This window comes from Quercus robur, chromosome 6 (genome assembly GCF_932294415.1).
Source record: "Quercus robur chromosome 6, dhQueRobu3.1, whole genome shotgun sequence".
Taxonomy (NCBI): Eukaryota; Viridiplantae; Streptophyta; class Magnoliopsida; order Fagales; family Fagaceae; genus Quercus; species Quercus robur.
The window spans coordinates 6,804,498-6,824,169 of NC_065539.1; the positions used below are offsets into that span (position 1 = coordinate 6,804,498).

Below are 19,672 nucleotides of genomic sequence, written 5' to 3' on the forward strand. Positions count from 1 at the left end.
TTGGATTTAAAAACTGAAAACGCGTGGGATCATCGGTCACTTTTAGGGACATTACCAGTCAAGGGACGAAAGTTCGTGTAAAGACCAAATAAAGTTCGTGTAAAGACTAAATAGAGGTTTTTACTTTTAGGGACCAGTAAGGTTGTTTAATGTTTATCATTAAAAAATAAAATAAAAAGTTGTTGCCACTCATATCTCTTTTAATTTCCATTTAGTCACATCTTTCTTTCATTCTCTCCTTTCCCTCCATATTTTCTCTTCTTTTGCTCATAGATTCTGATGGCTCTGCAAATCAACGAAGGAGGCTCTTGTTCTACGACCCGATTCATTTATGACGTTTTCTTGAGCTTTAGAGGTGAAGATACTCGCTATAATTTTACCAGTCATTTATATAAGGCTTTATGTGACAAAGGTTTTAACACCTTTATTGATGATGATAATCTTCAAAAAGGAGAAGAAATTTCAATAGAGCTTCTGAAAGCGATAGAATTGTCAATGATTTCGATTGTCGTATTTTCTGAAAATTTTGCATCTTCAACTTGGTGTTTGAATGAGCTTGTCAAAATTCTTGAATGCAAAAATTTTGGCCAAATAGTTCTGCCTGTTTTTTACAAAGTAAATCCATCGGAAGTACGTAAACAAGAGGGAAAGTTTGGGATTGCACTAACTAAACATGAAGAAAAACATAACAAAGATAAGGTTCAGAGTTGGAGGGCAGCTTTAACCAAAGCAACTGATTTGGTTGGATTCTCTTACAAGGATGGGTATGTATCTATTACTACTTTTTTGCCTTTTTGTAATATAAAACATTAATAGTTTTGTTATCACCATTTAATTCCAAATAATCAAAGTATTTTTATTTAAAAAGTTTATATCTTCTACTTAAGCTACAACGGTCAACAGTGGAAATAGAATAATTGAAGATCAAATAATGTAACCAAATAAGAGTTTCTCCCATTTATGTTTTAGAAAAAAAAAATTATATATTTGTTACTCTCAAGTCATTTAATTAGATTGCCTCTTCTATGCTGCTTCCTTTCTCCATATAGATTTTGATTCGGTTTGTTTCCTTTCTTCATATATTTCTCTCCAAATTATAACAAACATCATCAATTTGGAATATACCACAAGTTCACACACTAAAATCCCCTATTACATCAAAAGTTCCAACGCTCTACTGTTGATTCATATATACAAACATCCCTATAAAGTTGAGCGCAAAACTACTTAAATGGAAAGTAAAAACTAAATGAAAATAAAACTAGCTCTTACGAAGCTCAACTAAGGCTCCAGCAACTACTCTATTGCATAAAACCTGCTCACTGATTTTTTACGTTTATTTTTTTAAAGAAGGTAAGCTAACAGAACTCAATAAAAGGGGTTCGGTGGTATGAGTTATAAAGAATGCATAAACACATGAAAATTAGAAAATTTTCTTAATACGTGACTTCTTTGAGCATGCGCACACAATTTTCTTATTAGCTTTATATATAAAAAAAAAATAAAAAATAAAAAATAAAAAAAAAAATCTTCAGATAGCTTTGAAAAATAATTTGTATACTTTCTCTAAAGATATATCTCATTAGATTTAGAAAGATAGAATTTTTATTTGTTTTACCAGATAAGATAGAATTTTATCCTATAGAGTGCTTCATGATAATTATTTATCCTATAGAGTGCTTCATGATAATTATTCTTTATTATCAAGCCAAGACGATTGATTTTAAGTGCAAATGGGGTTTAAACCTTAGATCTCTTATTTGACAATAAAATACTTTACTAATTAAGCTAGTTGGAAGCCTGGAACTCACAATTGTTTTTTTTTTCTTTTAACATTATCTATTGAAAAAACCTCGTTCTTGAAAACTTCTTAACTTCATAAGAATCTCATCATAATCATACTTCCATGATTCAACATCACCAAACACATTTCCTCTAGTTATTTTTATTTACTTTTTAAAGAAGGTAAGCTAACAGAGCTCAATAAAAGGGGTTAGATGGTATGAGTTATAAAGAACGCATAAATACATGAAATTATAAAATTTTCTTAATACGTGAATACGCTTCAAGATAAACTTCTTTCAGTATGCACACACAATTTTTCATGAGATTTAAAATATATATATATATATATATATCTTTAGATAGCTTTGAAAAATAATTTGTATACTTTCTCTAAAGATATATCTCATTAGATTCAGAAAACATTTTCCTTAGAATTTTTTTTGGTTAGATAAGATAGAATTTCTTCCTATAGAGTCTGCTCCATAATGATTACTTTTTATTATCAAGCCAAGACACTGATTGATTTTAAGTGTAGGCAGATAAACATCTTAGGGAGCTTCATTGAGTAATTAATATAACATATAGAGACATTTTAACCCCAAAGGCCTAAGCTCAATGGGTATATACTCAATTATGTTATATTAATTACTCATTTTTCTCATCTTTATTCAATGTGAGACTTTACTTACACATGTAACCCAACAATCTCCCTCTCACGTGTGGGTCTCTACCTCTCTGTGAGCTTTAAGATCTCTTTGTGGGCCATAAATAAGTCCTACTCACTCCCTCTTGCCTAATGGGTTTTCCTTTGTTGGGCTTTCTCTGTCCTTGCTGGGTAGGGACCAAGAACACCTTACTACCTTCGTCGCACACCACCATGAGCTTTGATACCACTTGTTGGGGAGATAAACATTTTGGAGAGCTTTCTTGAGTAATTAATATAACATATAGAGACACATTTTAACTCAAAAGGCCTAAGCTCAATGGGTATGTGCTCAATTATATTATATTAATCACTTATTCTTCTTATCTTTATTCAATATAGGACTTGACTCACACGTGTTATCCAACAGTTGGAAGCCTAGAACCCACAATTATTTTCCTTAGAAGAGAATTTTTTTTTTTTTTTTTAACATTATCTATTGAAAAAATCTCAGTCTTGAAAACTTCTTAACTTTAAAAGAATTTGTGTGTGTGTGTGTGTGTTTGATTCTCAAAAAAAGAAAAAGAAACAAAAAGAATGGGTAATTGTCTCACATTGCTTAAGAGAGTGTGTTATGTGTAGTATAACTTGTCCCACCCTCTCTTAAAAGTTACCATGGCTTTTGAGTGGAATTGTGATGTGCCTTTGTGTTAGAATCCCTTTTCCCTTTCCCTTGTGTGTGTGTGTTTGTTTCTCAAAAAAAAAATTAATAAATAAAAAAAGAATCTCATCATAATCACACATCCATGATGATTTAACATCACAAAACACGTTTCCTTAATTGTTAATAATTAAATAATTAGTAATTTCCTTTACCATAACATGAAACACAATTACTCTTAATATTACTTTTGTTACTCACTTACTCTTTATATATATATATATATATATATAACTTATAATCCCATAGACCACTGGATTTGCATTGTATATTCAAAATTAGCACATGTTAAAACTTCAAATTCGTCATACATAAGTAAATAAGCATTCATATCTAAATTAATATATAAAGGATATACAATTCAAGGTAAATGATTTCACCTCTCAATTTTATGTCCATGTACTAAGTAGGAAATAAACAAGAGATAACCCATAGGTCCACTTTGGATTGCCTCCTCTTTGCTGATTCCCTTTCTGTTTACATTTTGATATGGTTTTTGAAGTACTGTCACATTGGGAAGGAGAGAAAATATCATAATCGCATCCTTAATTGCTTGCCAAGCAACAATTTGAGAATAAGACAATAAATAAATAAATAAATAGATAAACATTACTATGGAGGAAAATATTGAGAACAAATTCTAGGAAAAAGGGAATAGAGCAAAAAGTGGGAGAAAGCATTTCATAAGTTGGGTGCTTAATTTAATTGAGGAAAAGTTTAGAAACACAACTTTTACTACAACTATAAAGGGTTGATTGTGGATGATGTAGAAAAGTGGTAAATTAATATGAAAGTGAGTGTCCATCACTTACAATAAGGAGATGACCAAAATTCATATGAATATATATATATATATATATATATATTATATTATATAGATTTTCGTCTAGTCTAACACATCAAATGCTTTTTATGCTTTTGTGCTTGGCAGTTGCTTTGAATCTGAAACTCAAATTATCAAAAGAATTATAAAAGAGATATCAAGTACCAAATCAAATCGGACACAACTATTTGTTGCTAAATATCCAGTTGGAATAGATTCTCGTGTGGAGGAGATAGAATTGCTTTTGGACACAAAGTCAAATGGTGTTCGCATGCTAGGGATTCATGGTCTTGGGGGAGTAGGTAAAACTACAATTGCAAAAGCTGCTTATAATAGAATATTTAATCAATTTGATAGGAGCTGCTTTCTAGAGAATGTTAGAGAAAAGTCATGGACAACCAATGGCATAATCCAACTACAAGAGACACTTCTTTCTATGATATTACAAGACACATATTTAAAGGTGGACAATGTTCCCAAAGGAATTGAACTGATAATGGATAGGCTTTGTCATACAAGGCTTCTTTTAATTCTTGATGATGTGGATGAATCGATCCATATAGAAAATTTGCTTGGAAGATGTGACTGGTTTAGTTCGGGAAGTAGAATTATTATAACAACAAGATACAAACAAGTGCTAACCACTCTTGGAAAAGATCATCTAGCTTATGAGGTTAAGAAATTGAATCAATGTGAAGCTCATGAACTCTTCAGCTGGCATACCTTCCAAATGAATAAACTAGGGGAAGACTATTCAAAAGTTGCAAAGCAAATTATACATTATGCCAATGGTCTTCCATTAGCACTAACAATAATAGGTTCTGATTTGTGTGGAAAAAGTATAGATAAATGGGAAAATGCATTAGAAAAGTACAAAAACATTCCTCACAAAAAAATTCAAGAAAAGCTCAAAATAAGTTATGATGGATTGGACAAAACTGAAAAGGATATTTTTCTCCATATTGCTTGTTTTTTCAAGGGATTTGAGAAGGATTACGTTACAAATATACTAGAAACTTGCAATTTATATCCACGTGATGGTATTTGCAAGCTTATCGATAAGTGTCTCATAACTGTTAATCAATGGGGCATATTGTCAATGCATGACTTGTTACAACAAATGGGCAGGGAAATCGTTCAACAAGAATCTGAACAACCTGAAAATCGTAGTAGGATATGGTGTTATGAGGATGCTTATGAAGTGCTAACTAGAAATTTGGTACGAGTTCTTTTGCTTCACTTTTCCTTTTTCGAAATATTTTTTTGTTTACAATTTCAAAATTTTTATACTTTCTAAAAAATTATATAATCAAACTTATTTGTTTTATTCTTTGTTCAATTAGGGGTCTGATAAACTTCAAGCAATGATATTGCACTCACCAAAACCAATAACTATAAAATTGCAGAGTGAACCTTTTGAAAGGATGAAAAATCTTAAATTTCTTTTAGTTAAAAACGTACACATCTGTGAAGAATTTCAATATCTCCCTAATGGGTTACGGTTACTTGAATGGCCTGGATTTCCTTTTTCCTGGCCATCTAAATATTGTCCTCAAAAGCTTGTTGCACTCAATATGGGAAGGAGTAATCGCATTAGAATGGAGACAATATTCAAGCAGGTATGTTATTAGTATTTATGAATTATAATTTCTTAAAATTATTTTGAATGCTGGCCAAACCTAAATTTTGATTTTTTTTTTAATCTACAGGGTATCCAATTTAAAATTTTAAAACTTATCAATCTTAATGAGTGTAACTCCATTACAGAATTCCCTGAATTGTGTGCCCCAAACCTAGAGACATTGAACCTTTCTTTTTGTAAAAAATTAGTTATGGTTCATGAGTCTGTTGGATTTCTTGATAAGCTATGGAAATGGGACCTCGCATTCTGTGATAGTCTTCAAAATCTTCCAAACAACCTCAGGTTGAAATCGCTCAAAGAGTTTAATCTTTCTGGATGCTTTAAGCTTGAGAAATTCCCCAATGTTCATCCAGAAATGAAACGTTTAAAGAATTTAGATTTATCTCTAAGTGGCATCAGAGGGTTGCCTTCATCAATCGGGTATCTTACTGCGTTAGAAAGCCTTGATATACAAAATTGCAAGCAGCTACAACAAATTTTGAGGCTTCCACAATTTATAAAACGTGTAGAAGCAAGTAACTGTCCGTCATTAGATGCACAATCCTCAAGCAGATTATTGAATCAGGTCTTTTTCTTTTTCAAGTTATAGTTATATATATATATATATATATATATTACTTTCTTTCTTCTCTAATTTAATTCGTTGAATTTACTAATTACATGCAGATTGGAGAAATTATATGTGAAGGAGAAAGAAGCTACATATTTGTGGATCCACCGTCATTATTAAGTAGATATTTGTTCCTTGATGATACGGATAAGCGTACTTTGAAAATTAGGGGAGATTTCTTCTGTTTGGATGATACGGATAATCGTAGTTTTAGAGTACCAGGTACAGAGATTCCAAGGTGGTTGAATTCCAAGCATCAAAATGTTGGAAATTCCATATCATTCTGTGTTGGTCGCAAATTTCCAAATGTTTTTGCCGTCTATTTTGCTTTTGGACAGGTGCTGGAATTATCCTCGAGTCCAGGTTTTGGTTTCTGGGTTTACCTCTCCATTAATGGTTTTGAAAAAGTTTGGATTAATAGCATTTCGCTTCGTCGTTATGCTTCTGATACAGTGTGGATATTTTCTAGATCACATCTCAAATTGCAGAAGCTATTAAATGAATCAAATCCATCTGATTACAATCACGTTGAGGTTACATATGAATGGGACAACAACAATGGTTCTTTTGAGCTTAGAAGGTGGGGGGTCAATGTAGAATGTATCTGTTGTCCTCAAAAATATAGTATTTCGTCTTCAATGGCCCTTACCCTTGCTGACAATGATTCTGACTCTGATCTCAATCTACCATTAAAGAAGAGGAGAAAATATTGATTGAATTCAGAAGATATATGCCTAGGTTTGTCTCCTTCTTTAGTTGCAGTGTAGCATTTACCCTTAATTATATCTTCTCTCCTTTATTTTTTATTGATGATATTCTCTCCAGTACAGTTGAAATTGAAGGAAAATACATCTTAATTAAAAGAGATTGTGGAAACTAGAAAGTAGAATGGTATTAAATTCTAGGTTGGTCCATTTATGCATTTAGCATTTCATGTATGAATTAGTAATTACTGAGATCTCTAATTTGGTGCAACAACAATCGATCTTCTTAGAATTCTTTGTTATATTGTTATGGTTGGACCTTTTTATTTTTCGCTTGGGCATGCTATTTTATAGCATTTACTATGAAATGGAATGTTTACTTTATTGATTGTTTGATTGCGAGATTGAAAAATTGAACGAGTCAAACCAAGCCGAGTGCTGTTTGCAATCCTTCAACTAACTAGGCTTTATTGTATTACTTGGCCTCTGTAACAGTTGAATTTTTTGTAGCTTGTTAAAGTGTAACCAAGCATTCTTTTCCATGAATTTTATGCAATCCTTTAAGTGTATTTAATCATATCATTTATTTAAGTTTACAGCATCTCATAAAAATTGATTAAGTGCTTGAGGAAAAAAAAAGACCCAACTGATGAAGTGTTGATTACTAACAGGATACACCAAGGTATATGACTATAAGTTTTTGTCTGTATGAAGAAGTAAAGAGTTTAATCAAGCATATAATGGAGATGGGGTTACTAAATTTGTTATGAGGAGTTTGATATGAGTTCATTTTCAATGGGACTTACTTTGTTGACAATGATTCTGACTCCAATCTAACTTCACCATCGAAGAAGAGCAGAACATATTGATTGCAATTGAAAGAAATATGCCTCCATCTGCTCATAGCCTTGAAACTATTCTCTCCATTGTTGTTTCCATTTGAGTGTTGGACTTCTTTTGCATATTATGACAAGGTTTGTCTCCTTCTTTAGTTCTGTTGTTTCATTTGCCCTTGTTATTTTTTTTCTCTCCTCTATTTTTATTGATGACACCTCTCTAGTACGGTTGTAATTGATGGATAATAAATCTTAATCAAAAGAGTTTGTGGAAAGTAGGATGATATCAATTTCAAGGTTGATCCATTTATGAATTTATCATTTCATGCATGATATGAATTACTGACATCTCTAATCTGGTGCAACAACAATTTATCTTCTAAGAATTCTTTGTTACATGGTTTTTGGACCTTCTTTTTTCACTGAAAAGTGCTATTTTATACCTTTTACTCTGAAAGAAATGTGTATTTTAAATGATTGTTGGACTGAAAAACTGAATGAGTTGAACCCTAGCTTAGTGCTCTTTGAAATCCTTCAACTAATTAGGCTTTGTTGTATTACTTTGACTTTGGCCTCTGTAACAGCAGAGTTTTTGTAGCTTCAGAAGTGTACCAAGTTCTTTTCCTGGAATTAATGCAACTCTTTGAAAGTGGATTTAATCATATTTTTTAAAAGGGTACACTAGAGCCTCTGAATAAATGGTTTTTGACTGTACTAAGAAGTTTGAGTTGATCATGCATATAATGGAAACAGCTCAGAGAAACAAACTACAAACTCAAGATGTGTATAATCTTCTTTGCACTTCCTGGTTTCTGACCAAGGTTTGAAATGGTGAGAGGTGTATAAACCATCCTTCTTTATGGTTAACCTTTCAAGTCTACAATGCTCTAGATTGCCCAAGTATTTATTAGTGCTTAAAGTAAATAATAGGGAAATGTCTAGGAAACCATTTGTGCCGTTACACTGATTTGGGGGGTTTTGCTTTGAACCTTTGAATTCTATGATACTTTACTAGGTTGGTAGGTCATTCAAGATAGGCTAGCCAAAAATTAAGTTACTGGGTTTCCTAAATTCCTTTGTGTGGGATCTATGGAAGAAAATAATTCTACTTGATTGGTTGAAGAGTTTCTTTATATATAAACCAGAGGTATATATAATTTTTTTTTCTATTAATTGGTAGTATTTGAATTAATAATGATGTCTGTGCCTCAACTTCATCACTATTGGGATAACAACTATGGCTGCTAATGAGACTCCTTTGTCCTTAAATTTTTGTGCCTAAATTTGATCTTTCTGTCCTTCAGGACCCTTTTAAATGTATTTTATGTTTATGTACTTCATACTTATGCAATCGGTACAATTGTAAGTCTTTGTTCTATGATATGTGATGTGCTTATTTTTGAGACATTAGAATGAATCTCAATACCTGAAAAGAAAAGGTTTTTATTATTATTAGCAACTGTGAACATGATTTCTATCCTTTGGAGGAATATAGTTATGTATCTTGGAAATCTTATGGATCCACCAACTTATTCAAATTCTTTGGAGGTAATGTAGATGCCATGGACACGCATTTCATCTCTTTCCTGCTTGCATGTCTTTCGAAATAAATTAATTGGATTACTTTCGATTTCCCAAATAGTTTGGTTGAAGCTTAATTTGAATATGGTTGATTCAATTACTGTGTTAAGTTTAATTATAGTAAATTTCTAAGAATTTGTTGGCCTATCTTTTGAATTTCACTTCAAGTATTTGATTTGTACAAAATGTTGATGTGTGGTTTCTTAATTCTACTACCTTGAGAATTCACCTTGTTATTGGAATACCTAGTATAGAAGTAGGTAAACAATGGTTATGAGTAAAAATAGTAATGATTTTATATCCAGCATAAACAATGTGAGCGCCTTTTACCATCTTGTACCTAAAAACAGTGTGGAGAAGAGGTCACTTATGGAGATTCCAATTTTTTTATTATTTCTCTTTTTTTTTTCTTTTTCCCTTTTTGTTGATTTTGTTCATGTTATAACCAATGGTTGGTTTAAAATTTCAAGCATTTGTAATGATAATTTTGCATGTTAATATTTCCCTTTTGATAATAATCATTTTAGACAATTTCATGTTAGTTTGTGAGACTGTTCTATTTTGAATGAATGTATTTTTTTTTTATATATATATTTGTACTATTCATAAATGATTACTCATTAAATGCCATTTAAAAATTTCGTATCATGTTTACCAGGCTATGGTAGTATAGGGTTAGCACTTAGCACTAGTTTCAACTTGGAAGAATTTCCATAAAAGGAGTCAAGGATTCTAGTTTCCTGTCAAGTTTTACTGTTGCAATTATGCAAGCATTTTCCACTGTGATACAAAAGTCTTCAAGCTTCAGCTAATAATTTTTCTGGTTCCACAGTTCTTAACCTCTTACTGAGCCAGGTAAAACCTTATATCCAAGTAACTCATATTTTTTGTTTAAATAAATAAATTTATCTCTAGATGGCTGTTCTCCTTGGTGGTTAGACTTTCTAACTTGCCTAACTTTAATTATCTCTCCTTTAAAATTTCGTTCACTTAGAAGAAACAAATTTTAGGAAAGATGCATCAGGTGTCATCACAATTACCTTTCTCATCCTTGCTTCTACTTTTAGATTTGAACAAATACAAAACATCTCATACAACTAATGTATTGACAAACACTATATTTGTCCCTAACTTTTACAAGGGACAAATCAAATGTACTATCTCAACTGAAAATGGAAATGTTGACCATTAACACAACATGGAAGCTGTATATTAGTTCTCTTATTTCTTATCATTGCTTTTCCTAAATATATGCTAAGGTCGTGACTTATGGTGGTAATGTATTGAGGTCATTGATTGGAAACAACAAAATGTGCAAGGAATGCATACATTGGCATATTAGAAATTTGTCTTTAGATTTTAGCATCAATGAGTTCATCTAAGATTATGCCTTTGGCAGCCACTCAACTCCAAACATTAACTTAATTGATCTTGCCCTCACCTACACCCATGCCATATTTGTTTTTGACATAGGTACCTTGTTAGTATTATGGTGTGCACTCTTCTTATAAATTGATGGTCAATTACTTAATCCTAAACCAAAACTTAGTAGAAAAGCTTTTTGTTTCCTACCATGAGAATAGAATTTTCTTTCTCGATAAATGCCACAAGGGTGGAATTGCCATCAGACCAAACTACCATTGCCCTTGAGATGCATCACTTGTTTGTAATAAATAATTATAGTAGCAACTTGAATAACCATATATTATTTGAGATGGAGAAAACTTAAGATTTGAGGATAAGAAAAAATACTAGTTGACATTTTTTGGTTCATCAGTTATTATCATTATAGAAGGTGCTAAGAAAGATGGAGTGACATAGCGGATGTAGGAAGCAATTGATAGCGTTCTTGTTTGTTCCATGTAGTTGCGCGCACACGCACACACACACGTGTATATATATAGTACTTCCTAGACTTGCTTTACATACCACCAAAGCTGCTTCAAATCCTCATCATGAGGACTAAACATGTTGAGAGGTAAGTTGCGGATAGTGCTTCTATGAAGTCCATACTTGTAGAGTTTGTGTTATTTCTTATTTCACCTTTTCATTTTCAGCAAAGGTCATCTGGGCTTTTAAAATGAGGCAGACTCAATTATCTTGAAATTAGCAGGATTTTTTCTGATGGTAATGATTTAGAGGAGGAAATGAGTTTTATAGTCCTTGAAACCTTTTATCTTTGAACTACATGATTTGTTCTTTGGGGCTTTTGTTTTCAAAAAAACTTCCTCCATTCTTGATTTTCCCTTTCTTTTTCTAAGTTTGTAATATTTTTCAGGGACAGTCCTAGATGACCTATCAAATGTCAATATAGTTAAGCATACATACAAGGATTTTGTGTTGTTAACTGTCTTAGACCTTCTTGTCCAATATAATGTCTTAGATAGATGTTTGTAGCTTTTTGATCCATTGCATGTTTGGCTAACTTTTCTCCTTGGTTGAACTCTTCTCAATCAGAGTTTCAAATGTCAAGATGATGATACTTTATACTATCCTATGGTGCACCATAAATTTCTAAGATATATCCGCTTCATTTTCAGGTATAACATCCATTTCCTGTAGTTAAATCATGAAAAGCTCTACCACAATATTGGTTGATTTTTTGCTTTATATTTCACTATAAACATGTTGACCATTAACTCTGTGGGGCATGAAAATTGCATCATTTATGACTAAAATTCCTTGTACGTAGACTCAAATATTACATACTTTTTTCTTCTTTTGTTTTTTTGATTCGATCGCAATATGATTTTGTTGGGAGTTGGTCCCTCTATGTGAAGAATTGCAATATAATTTTGTAGGTTTGTCTCTCTCTTTGCCCTCCCGACTTTTGGACCATGAGTGTTTCATGCTCTTGAATTTTCTATTTGCAGGTAATGCAATGGAAATTTGCTTAATTATTACTAGCTAAAATTGTCTTATTTTGCTAGTGAAGTCATTTTAAAGCACCGATGTCTTTGACTTAAGATGCCAATTGATTTTGATAAAGAAACAACGTTAGAACTTGGAATTAAAATCTAAAAATAAAATGTCCATTTAGAATTGGAAGTAATACAATGAGAACTAAGTACCACTAGTGAAGATTGCTGTTGAAAGAAGGAACACAATTGAAATTGTTATGCCACAGTTGAGAACTTGATTTTCGATTTTGATAAGTTGTATTTCTTGATTATTCTTATTAACTAAAATTTTCAATTATGAAAAATGGAATGGCTAAAACTGTTATGCCTAAAATATGCAGAAGCTCCTCAATGGTTGATGTAATTTTCCATTGAAATTCCCAAGTTAGATGAATTGTCTAATGGTTCAGTTGGGAATTCTACTACTCCATCAAGGGCACCTAAATCTGCTGCCAGAAAATTTATGGCCACTGATTCTATTCTGTAAGTATAGTGACACATGCATCTCTCTCTCTCTCTCTCTCTCTCTCTCTCTCTATTTGTGTCTTTGTCTAACTGTCTTTTTCTCAGTCATAGTTATGGCAGATAACTCTAGAGGAATTTGTTGAGCTTCAAAGCTTGGGACTGAAACCAAGCAGCAGTTCCCAAGTAGAGCCATGCTTGACTCATGTTTACAGTGGGTCTTAGCATTGGAAAGGAGAAATAATTTTGAATTTATAGGAGTTGGGAAAAACAGAATGAGACATCTTTAGTTTTTGTTGTAGTTAGATTTTGATTTTTGTCAATTGATAGCTAATTATGATTTTTGGCCAGTTGAATATAAAACTACCCTGATTTTAGTCAATTGATAACTAATGTAGTTGTAGTCTATCATGACAAAAGCTTCCACAAATTCAATGACACCATTAGTCTCTCTTTCATGATCTGATCTATCATTCTTTGGGTGAGAATTGTATTTCAAATGTATGCTATATGTAATGTGACCTATCATGTTCCTAGAGCTATAGGAGTTGAAGCAACTTCATAAACATGCTCCAAAATCTTGTACCATGCAGCTTTTAATGAATGTCTGTTTGTAAAAATATTCTAAATTATTTTGTGGATGTAGCATTACTCTTTTACTTATAATTGATGAACAGCTTATAATCCAAAGTCCCTCGATGCACAAATAATGAGCTAACATTGGATTTTGAGCAATTTTTCATCGCCCATCATCAGCAAAAGAAAATCTGATTTGAAGCACTGAGGATGTTCTATCACTAGATAGGCAGCTACAAGATAACAAGAACCTCATAATAAGGATTTTTGAAACTTTCATTACTAGAAGCACAATTTGACTAACATATTGACCTGAAAACAAAGTCACAAATTAAGAACCCAATCCAAGGGTTTACACGACACAAACTAAGGCATAACTAACAAGTAACAAATGCCACATAGACAACAGATGTTTTATTTTTATTGTACACGGTAAGATAAGTTAACACATTGCCACAAAAGAATGCTCCAACTTTTAGACAAATTGATCCAAGTATTCATCCACAGTGGTGTATTTCACCTCTGGATAAAGTTCTGAAGCCTCCACGCCAAAAGAAGCCTTAATCTCAAAGTTTGTAAGATCTCCCTTTACAAAGGCAGAGTGAACAATGGATAGGCTGAGGTTTAAAGGACTAGAAGACTCTATAAAAGAGAAAAAATAAGTATCAGATGGTCCAACCATCTATGAAACTCTCAACATTTTCTGGCTAGTACATAGAACTGCTCAAATCAATAGGAGAATTACTTCCTTTTTTATTATATTTATACCATCCAAAATTTTCAATAAGAAATCAAACAATTTATGCACTAATAAATATTGATGAAGTTAAGTCAGTCATCCAAACAAATAGTCAAATGCAGCTTCTTGGATACAACTCATGTGTACATAGTCACTTCTAATTAAATTTTTTTAGCATTGTCTCTAGTATGTGAATCTTTGGTGTTACGGTTAACTGGTTTGACTAACAGTACAAAGAAATGAAGTAGAGAATTCAACTCTCCTAATAATTATCCAAATTACAAATGAGGTAATAAGGTGTATCCTAACAAATTAGATAAAAATAAAATTAAAATAAAACTCACTATAAGCAAACCAAATTAGATCTAGAAGCAAACGCTATAAATCGAGAGGTGAAATTGTTCTTACTAACCTTGGATTTTCTTCAGAAGTTGATCCTCTAAAAGATAAGTCTTCTCAAGGGTCTTGCCAATCTTCTTTTCCCATAGGGAGACAATCTCATTGAGGGACAAAATATTTTCAGGGGGTCTAAGATAGACAATCTTGTTTAAGGTTCTTGGGTCATCCACTGCTTTTATGGTATAAGTTGCAATATCTCCTTCCTTGACAAAAATTGCTGTCAACATGGAAAATAACAATTACTTTGTCATCTTTAAGAAAAGTAGTTGACTTACATCTAGTAAATGGCACACACATGCACGCACATACATACATAAGCAAATGAGAAAGTCTCGACAAGTTTAAAGAGAAAGATAATTGAATTTCATGCTAATACCTTTGGGGTTTCCATCTCCAATTATTTCTACTTTGTCCTTAGGAGGAGCTGTGGCACTTGTAAGTATATTTCCAAAGTTGGGTAAAAAGTAGCCAGCAAAGCCATTGGACACAAGGTAGGTATATGGAATTCCTTCAGCCTCGATTGATCTCCGCACACTGGCCTTGACCCCAAAAAAATGTGCAGCTGGCTCGACCGCATGGACACGATCGTGATCAGTTCCAAACTCAGATGGGAAGAACCTCTGAAACCCACCAATATTTCATTGTATATAATGCAAGTTTCTTAATTTCTAGTTTAATTCAAGAATTGCTTGCCAAATAACAAACATAAGAAGTTAAATTGCATATTTGGTCATCAACTTTTGATTTTTGCTTTAACATCCAAAAAAGTCATTACCATCATTTGGTAGAAGTAAATTTCTGACGTAATAAACAAAATTAATGAAGTTGAGGTCAATTTGAGGATGTGGACCCTATAACATGGCATGAATTCCATTTTTCACATAAGTAATTTTTTTGAGAGAATTTCAACCTATGGCGTCCGCTTCTGATGATAAAGAATTATTATCAGACCAAGACACCAATCAGTTTTTCATATAATTATTTTATGGTAATAAATATCTTTTTGAAATACTTTTAAAAATAATGGGATTGACGAAATCATTTTAAAGTAAAAGGACTTTATGATACAAAGGTCAAAAGTTGTTAGAAGTTAGAACTAAATAAACTACTTCACAAAAAAAAAAAAAAAAATCAGGAAAAATATTAAAAAGTTTTTTGGAAGATATATGCCTTGCCTTGATATTTCCAGCTTCTTTGATGGCAGCAATAATCTTCACTTGATCAGCTATCTGTTCTGGTGATCCAAGTGCACAGATCACTACATCAACTTGCTTGATTGCCTTCACCAAGCTTTCATGATGATATATGTCTCCCTGTGAAATAATCACATGACTTTCAAGATCGATATACTAAGCCAAAGTATTAAACACACACGCAAGTGGTGGAGAACTAGACTTTGTACTTACATAGAGAAGTGTCACTCCAGAGCTCTTGAAGCTCTCAATGAGCTTAGACTTTTCAGGATTAGAAGCTGTGTTCTCTCTGACCAATGCAAATGTGGGGTGCCCAGCTTTCGCACTTTCCTCTACTATGTATTTTCCAATGTATCCAGTCCCTCCAATTATCAAAATCTTGCTTTTGTGAGCCATTCAGAGATAATTTCAAATGATTAGTGGGTCAATGGGTTAAAGAAAAGCAGAGAGTTAGACTATCTTAGTGTATTTCTAAGTGTCAAACAAAGGAAAACAGAGTTCCTTAAATACATAATCAGCAACTGTCTTGGTCTCATGGTCATGGATGCGTACGTACCACTGTACCAGCTCCCCAATATAATAAAGGTGAAATGAATGGCTCTATGTTTGACTTTTTCATGAACTGTTTTTAGACATGCTCTCATTCATTTGTTTTTGAAGTTATATTTCCTTATTTAATTCTATATTGGTTATATAGGTTTTGTATATGATATTTTGGGATCGCACTATCGCAGTGACTTCTACTATAGAAAAAGAAAAAAATAAAGAAAAAAAGTTCAAACGTAAGTGCTGACGTTCGTGCTAAACTCCAAAAGCTCTCCAACTGCTCTAATTTTTTTTTTTTTTTTGAATCTCAGAAACTTAAGGTCCGTTTGGATACAGCTTATTTTGCTGAAAACTGAAAACAGTGTAGTAAAATAATTTTTAAATTGGTTAATAATGCCGTAAGACCCATTTTTAATATTTTTTTTCTGAATAAAGTGGTGGTAGGTCCCGTGAACAGTGCATAAACAGTACATGAACAGTGTGAACAGTATATGAACAGTAACTTTGTCCCCCGAAACGCATGCAGCAGGAAAAAAAAAAAAAGAAAAAGAAAAAAAGGAAAACGATGAAAATGCAGACGCAAAATAATCCGGATCCAAACGCTACCTTAGAGTAGAGTTTTGTTTCATTAAATGAATATATAATAGAGTAATTATAAGTTTAAATTGTACTATAAATAAATCTTAGATTGTAAATTAGAGTACCATTTCTTTTTTTTCAAGATTTTATTTTGTTTGGAACTTATTTATGTGAATGCTCTAGTTTTTAACCAAAAAACCAAGTTTAATTTGAAAAATCTCATTAACTATAGAATTATATGAATTTGTTGTTTTTGAAGGCTGATTTATATTATATACTACTTGGAATAAATTTTGTGCAAAATGGATTTTTTTTTTTTTTAATACATAGAACAAAACCAGTCAAGACAAGTGTGAATGCTGACATAGCTAGATCTGGACCCTATATGTGGGCTAGCTATGAGAAAAGGAAGGAGAACCTTGGTTGAGGGAGAGAATCTTTAGCTCGTGCCAACGATGAAAAAGTAGGAACCAAAATAGAAGTTTGGTTAAAATGTAAAAATTAAAAATGCATTACGCCTTAATTTTATTTTCCTTTATCTTTTGCCCACAAATCAATAGGCATTCATACGGTTGTAGTATTAAAAAACAAAAATCTCTTTGTCTATAATACAACATTTTGTTTTAAAAATTGTTTCCACAAAATTTGCATTTCTTTGAAAAGAAGTACAGTTTAATATTTTTTTCTTAGCACAAAAATATCATTTTGGTCTTTACATTTTGGTTTCATTGTCAATTTGGTTTCCACATTTTGATAGCAATCAATTCGGTCCCTTTCTTTTTCAACTTGCAATTAATTTGATTCCTATCGTCAACTCACTAACCAAAAATGTCTACATGGTTAACGAAATTCATAATTGACACTCTTGAAGCTTATGTGAAAAATAAAATAATAATAAAATATTTTAATTTCTATTTAAAAATTTCACATCAGCATCTAATTTGAAAAAACATTCATATTTAATTTCTCAATTTTAAAATAGAAAAAAAAATGGTAGGAACATTCCCAAGATTTTCTCATCAATCAAACACAAAAACATAAAAATCAAATTTGGCATAGACACAAAAATCAACCCAACTTAAAAATTTAAAGTGAAATATACTTTTGGTCTCTATATTTTGAGTTAATTCCCGTTTTAGTTCATACTTTTTTGAAGTACCAATTTTAGTCCTTGAAAATCAAAAACCATTACCATTTTGGCCCTTTTATGCAAACTTGGAACATGGGGTGCACTCTAAACTTTGATATAGCTAATAAGATAATAATAATTTTTTTATTTAGTATTAATAAATGCCAATTAGCATCCACATCAGTATCTAAATTTAACAATTTTAGCTAAAAAAAGAGAGGAAAAATTGCATTTCATGAACACAAAAACATAGAAGATGAACTCAGGAACACAGAAAATTCAAACACAAAAATCAAATGCAAACTAGAAAATTCACAATAACCAAATTTCAAAGTGGCAGCCTTTACCCATCCACCAAACCTATCACCTGATATGCAGACACATCTCCTAGACCCATACCCACCACGTGATCCCATGGATCTACTAAGTACAACAACCATTCCCACTAAAATCGGTTTTATGGGTTTGTGTTTTACAATTTAGTGATGACTGATGAATATTTCTCATCCTGGATTGGTGGTAGTCAATGACCTTCCTTGTCATTCACCACCACCAACCACCATCGTCAAGGTGGTCTCCTTGCTCTCTCCCTCTATCTCTACTTTTCTTGGACTCACCCACTTAGTCTCTCCTTTGATCTGTGATGGTGTAAGGGTTTGGGTTGTTTAATGATTCAAAATATATCCGAGTTGTGGTTGAATTTTTTTTTTTTTTTTTGATAAAAAGTTGTAGTTGAAATTTGATTGTAGGGTTTGGTGGTGAAGTTTGAAATGTGTACTGTAATTCATATAAACATCAAGGGGGGCAAGGGGAGTGCCATTTCTTTTTTTTTTCAAGGTTATGATTTTGTTGAAGTTTTTTATCAATGTACAAACCATTTAACAAAGAAATCAAGTTTATATGAAAAATCTCACTAACTATAGAAGTACACAAATGCATTGTTTTTGAAAGTTGATTTATGCCACCCAAAATAAAATTCAATATGAAACGGTTTTTTGACCGATAACCTCCAAAATTAGACTATAATGCTGACCTTAATGTTAAACACACTTTCACACACCAAGATTCAAGAACAACCTTCTATAAAGTCTTTCCATTCAAGATAAAAATAATCAAATGATGTGTTTTTACTCAAGAGAGATGATCAATCTATGTGGGAGAGAAGGTATATAGAACTATTGGAGAGAGAGAGAAGAAGCTGATCAGACAAAATGTCTAATGATGTGCTAAGTAAGCCATTGACTTGGTTAAAAATAATAAGATATTGACTAGTCTTTAAATAACTAAACACTAGCAGTGCCAAAAACACAATGATCACAAATTGCTATAAGCAATGCGACAAGGCAAGTTGTAAGAGCCCAAAAATGACAAGCAACCAGACAGGATGGAACACGCATGTGTAACAGCAAGACCCACGCCTATATTGGAAAAAGTCGTGCTTAATTAACATAATGTACAAAGCCATGGAACAATCATAAACAGAGGGTGCTTATATTGACTTCAGGGAGTTCAACAGACAAATAAAATTGTCAACATGGAATAAATTAGGAGATGGGAAATATGTTCGCTTCTTAAGGTACAAAATTTATATTTTTTGATAGCAATCAATTCGGTCCCTATCATTTTCAACTTGCAATTAATTTGGTCTTTACCATCAACTCACTAACAAAAAATGTTTGCGTGACTAACGAATTTCATAATTTACACTCTTGAAGCTTACGTCGAAAATAAAATAATAATAAAATATTTTAATTTCTATTTAAAATTTTCACATCAACATTTAATTTGAAAAAAAAAATTCATT

The 19,672-nt window shown here is 32.1% G+C and overlaps 2 protein-coding genes and 1 long non-coding RNA gene across 4 annotated transcripts; 2 read left to right on the forward strand and 1 right to left on the reverse strand.

Moving 5' to 3' along the window:
- The first annotated feature begins 279 nt into the window (after positions 1–279).
- On the forward strand, positions 280–6,937 carry LOC126689796 (disease resistance protein RPV1-like). Its single transcript, XM_050384975.1, has 5 exons — positions 280–764; positions 4,081–5,191; positions 5,316–5,591; positions 5,838–6,179; positions 6,281–6,937. The coding sequence occupies exons 1-5, from the start codon at positions 280–282 to the stop codon at positions 6,935–6,937; spliced, it is 2,871 nt and encodes a 956-aa protein (XP_050240932.1).
- Positions 6,938–9,994: 3,057 nt separating this feature from the next.
- Positions 9,995–13,165, forward strand: LOC126732504 (uncharacterized). 2 transcript variants are annotated; one of them, XR_007659493.1, is made up of 5 exons: positions 9,995–10,200; positions 11,803–11,885; positions 12,147–12,218; positions 12,587–12,728; positions 12,816–13,165. It is a non-coding gene; the product is annotated as an uncharacterized LOC126732504 (long non-coding RNA). The 2 variants fall into 2 exon arrangements; XR_007659494.1 differs by having other exon boundaries at positions 12,822–13,165.
- A 370-nt stretch (positions 13,166–13,535) lies between these two features.
- Positions 13,536–16,103, reverse strand: LOC126732499 (phenylcoumaran benzylic ether reductase Betv6-like). Its single transcript, XM_050435402.1, has 5 exons — positions 15,828–16,103; positions 15,597–15,734; positions 14,798–15,041; positions 14,435–14,638; positions 13,536–13,925 (listed from the first exon to the last, which is right to left on the reverse strand). The coding sequence occupies exons 1-5, from the start codon at positions 16,008–16,010 to the stop codon at positions 13,759–13,761; spliced, it is 936 nt and encodes a 311-aa protein (XP_050291359.1). The 5' UTR covers positions 16,011–16,103; the 3' UTR covers positions 13,536–13,758.
- Between the last annotated feature and the right edge of the window lie 3,569 nt (positions 16,104–19,672).

Excerpts from the sequence above, each read along its gene's own strand:
- LOC126689796 (XM_050384975.1), top strand. The coding sequence starts at position 280 with ATGGCTCTGCAAATCAACGAAGGAGGCTCTTGTTCTACGACCCGATTC. Across the intron at positions 5,192-5,315 it reads AAGTGCTAACTAGAAATTTG|GGGTCTGATAAACTTCAAGC; the intron begins GTACGAGTTCTT and ends TTGTTCAATTAG. Across the intron at positions 5,592-5,837 it reads TGGAGACAATATTCAAGCAG|CTATGGAAATGGGACCTCGC; the intron begins GTATGTTATTAG and ends TTTCTTGATAAG.
- LOC126732499 (XM_050435402.1), bottom strand. The coding sequence starts at position 16,010 with ATGGCTCACAAAAGCAAGATTTTGATAATTGGAGGGACTGGATACATT. Across the intron at positions 14,639-14,797 it reads TGGAGATGGAAACCCCAAAG|CAATTTTTGTCAAGGAAGGA; the intron begins GTATTAGCATGA and ends CCATGTTGACAG. Across the intron at positions 13,926-14,434 it reads ACTTCTGAAGAAAATCCAAG|AGTCTTCTAGTCCTTTAAAC; the intron begins GTTAGTAAGAAC and ends TCTCTTTTATAG.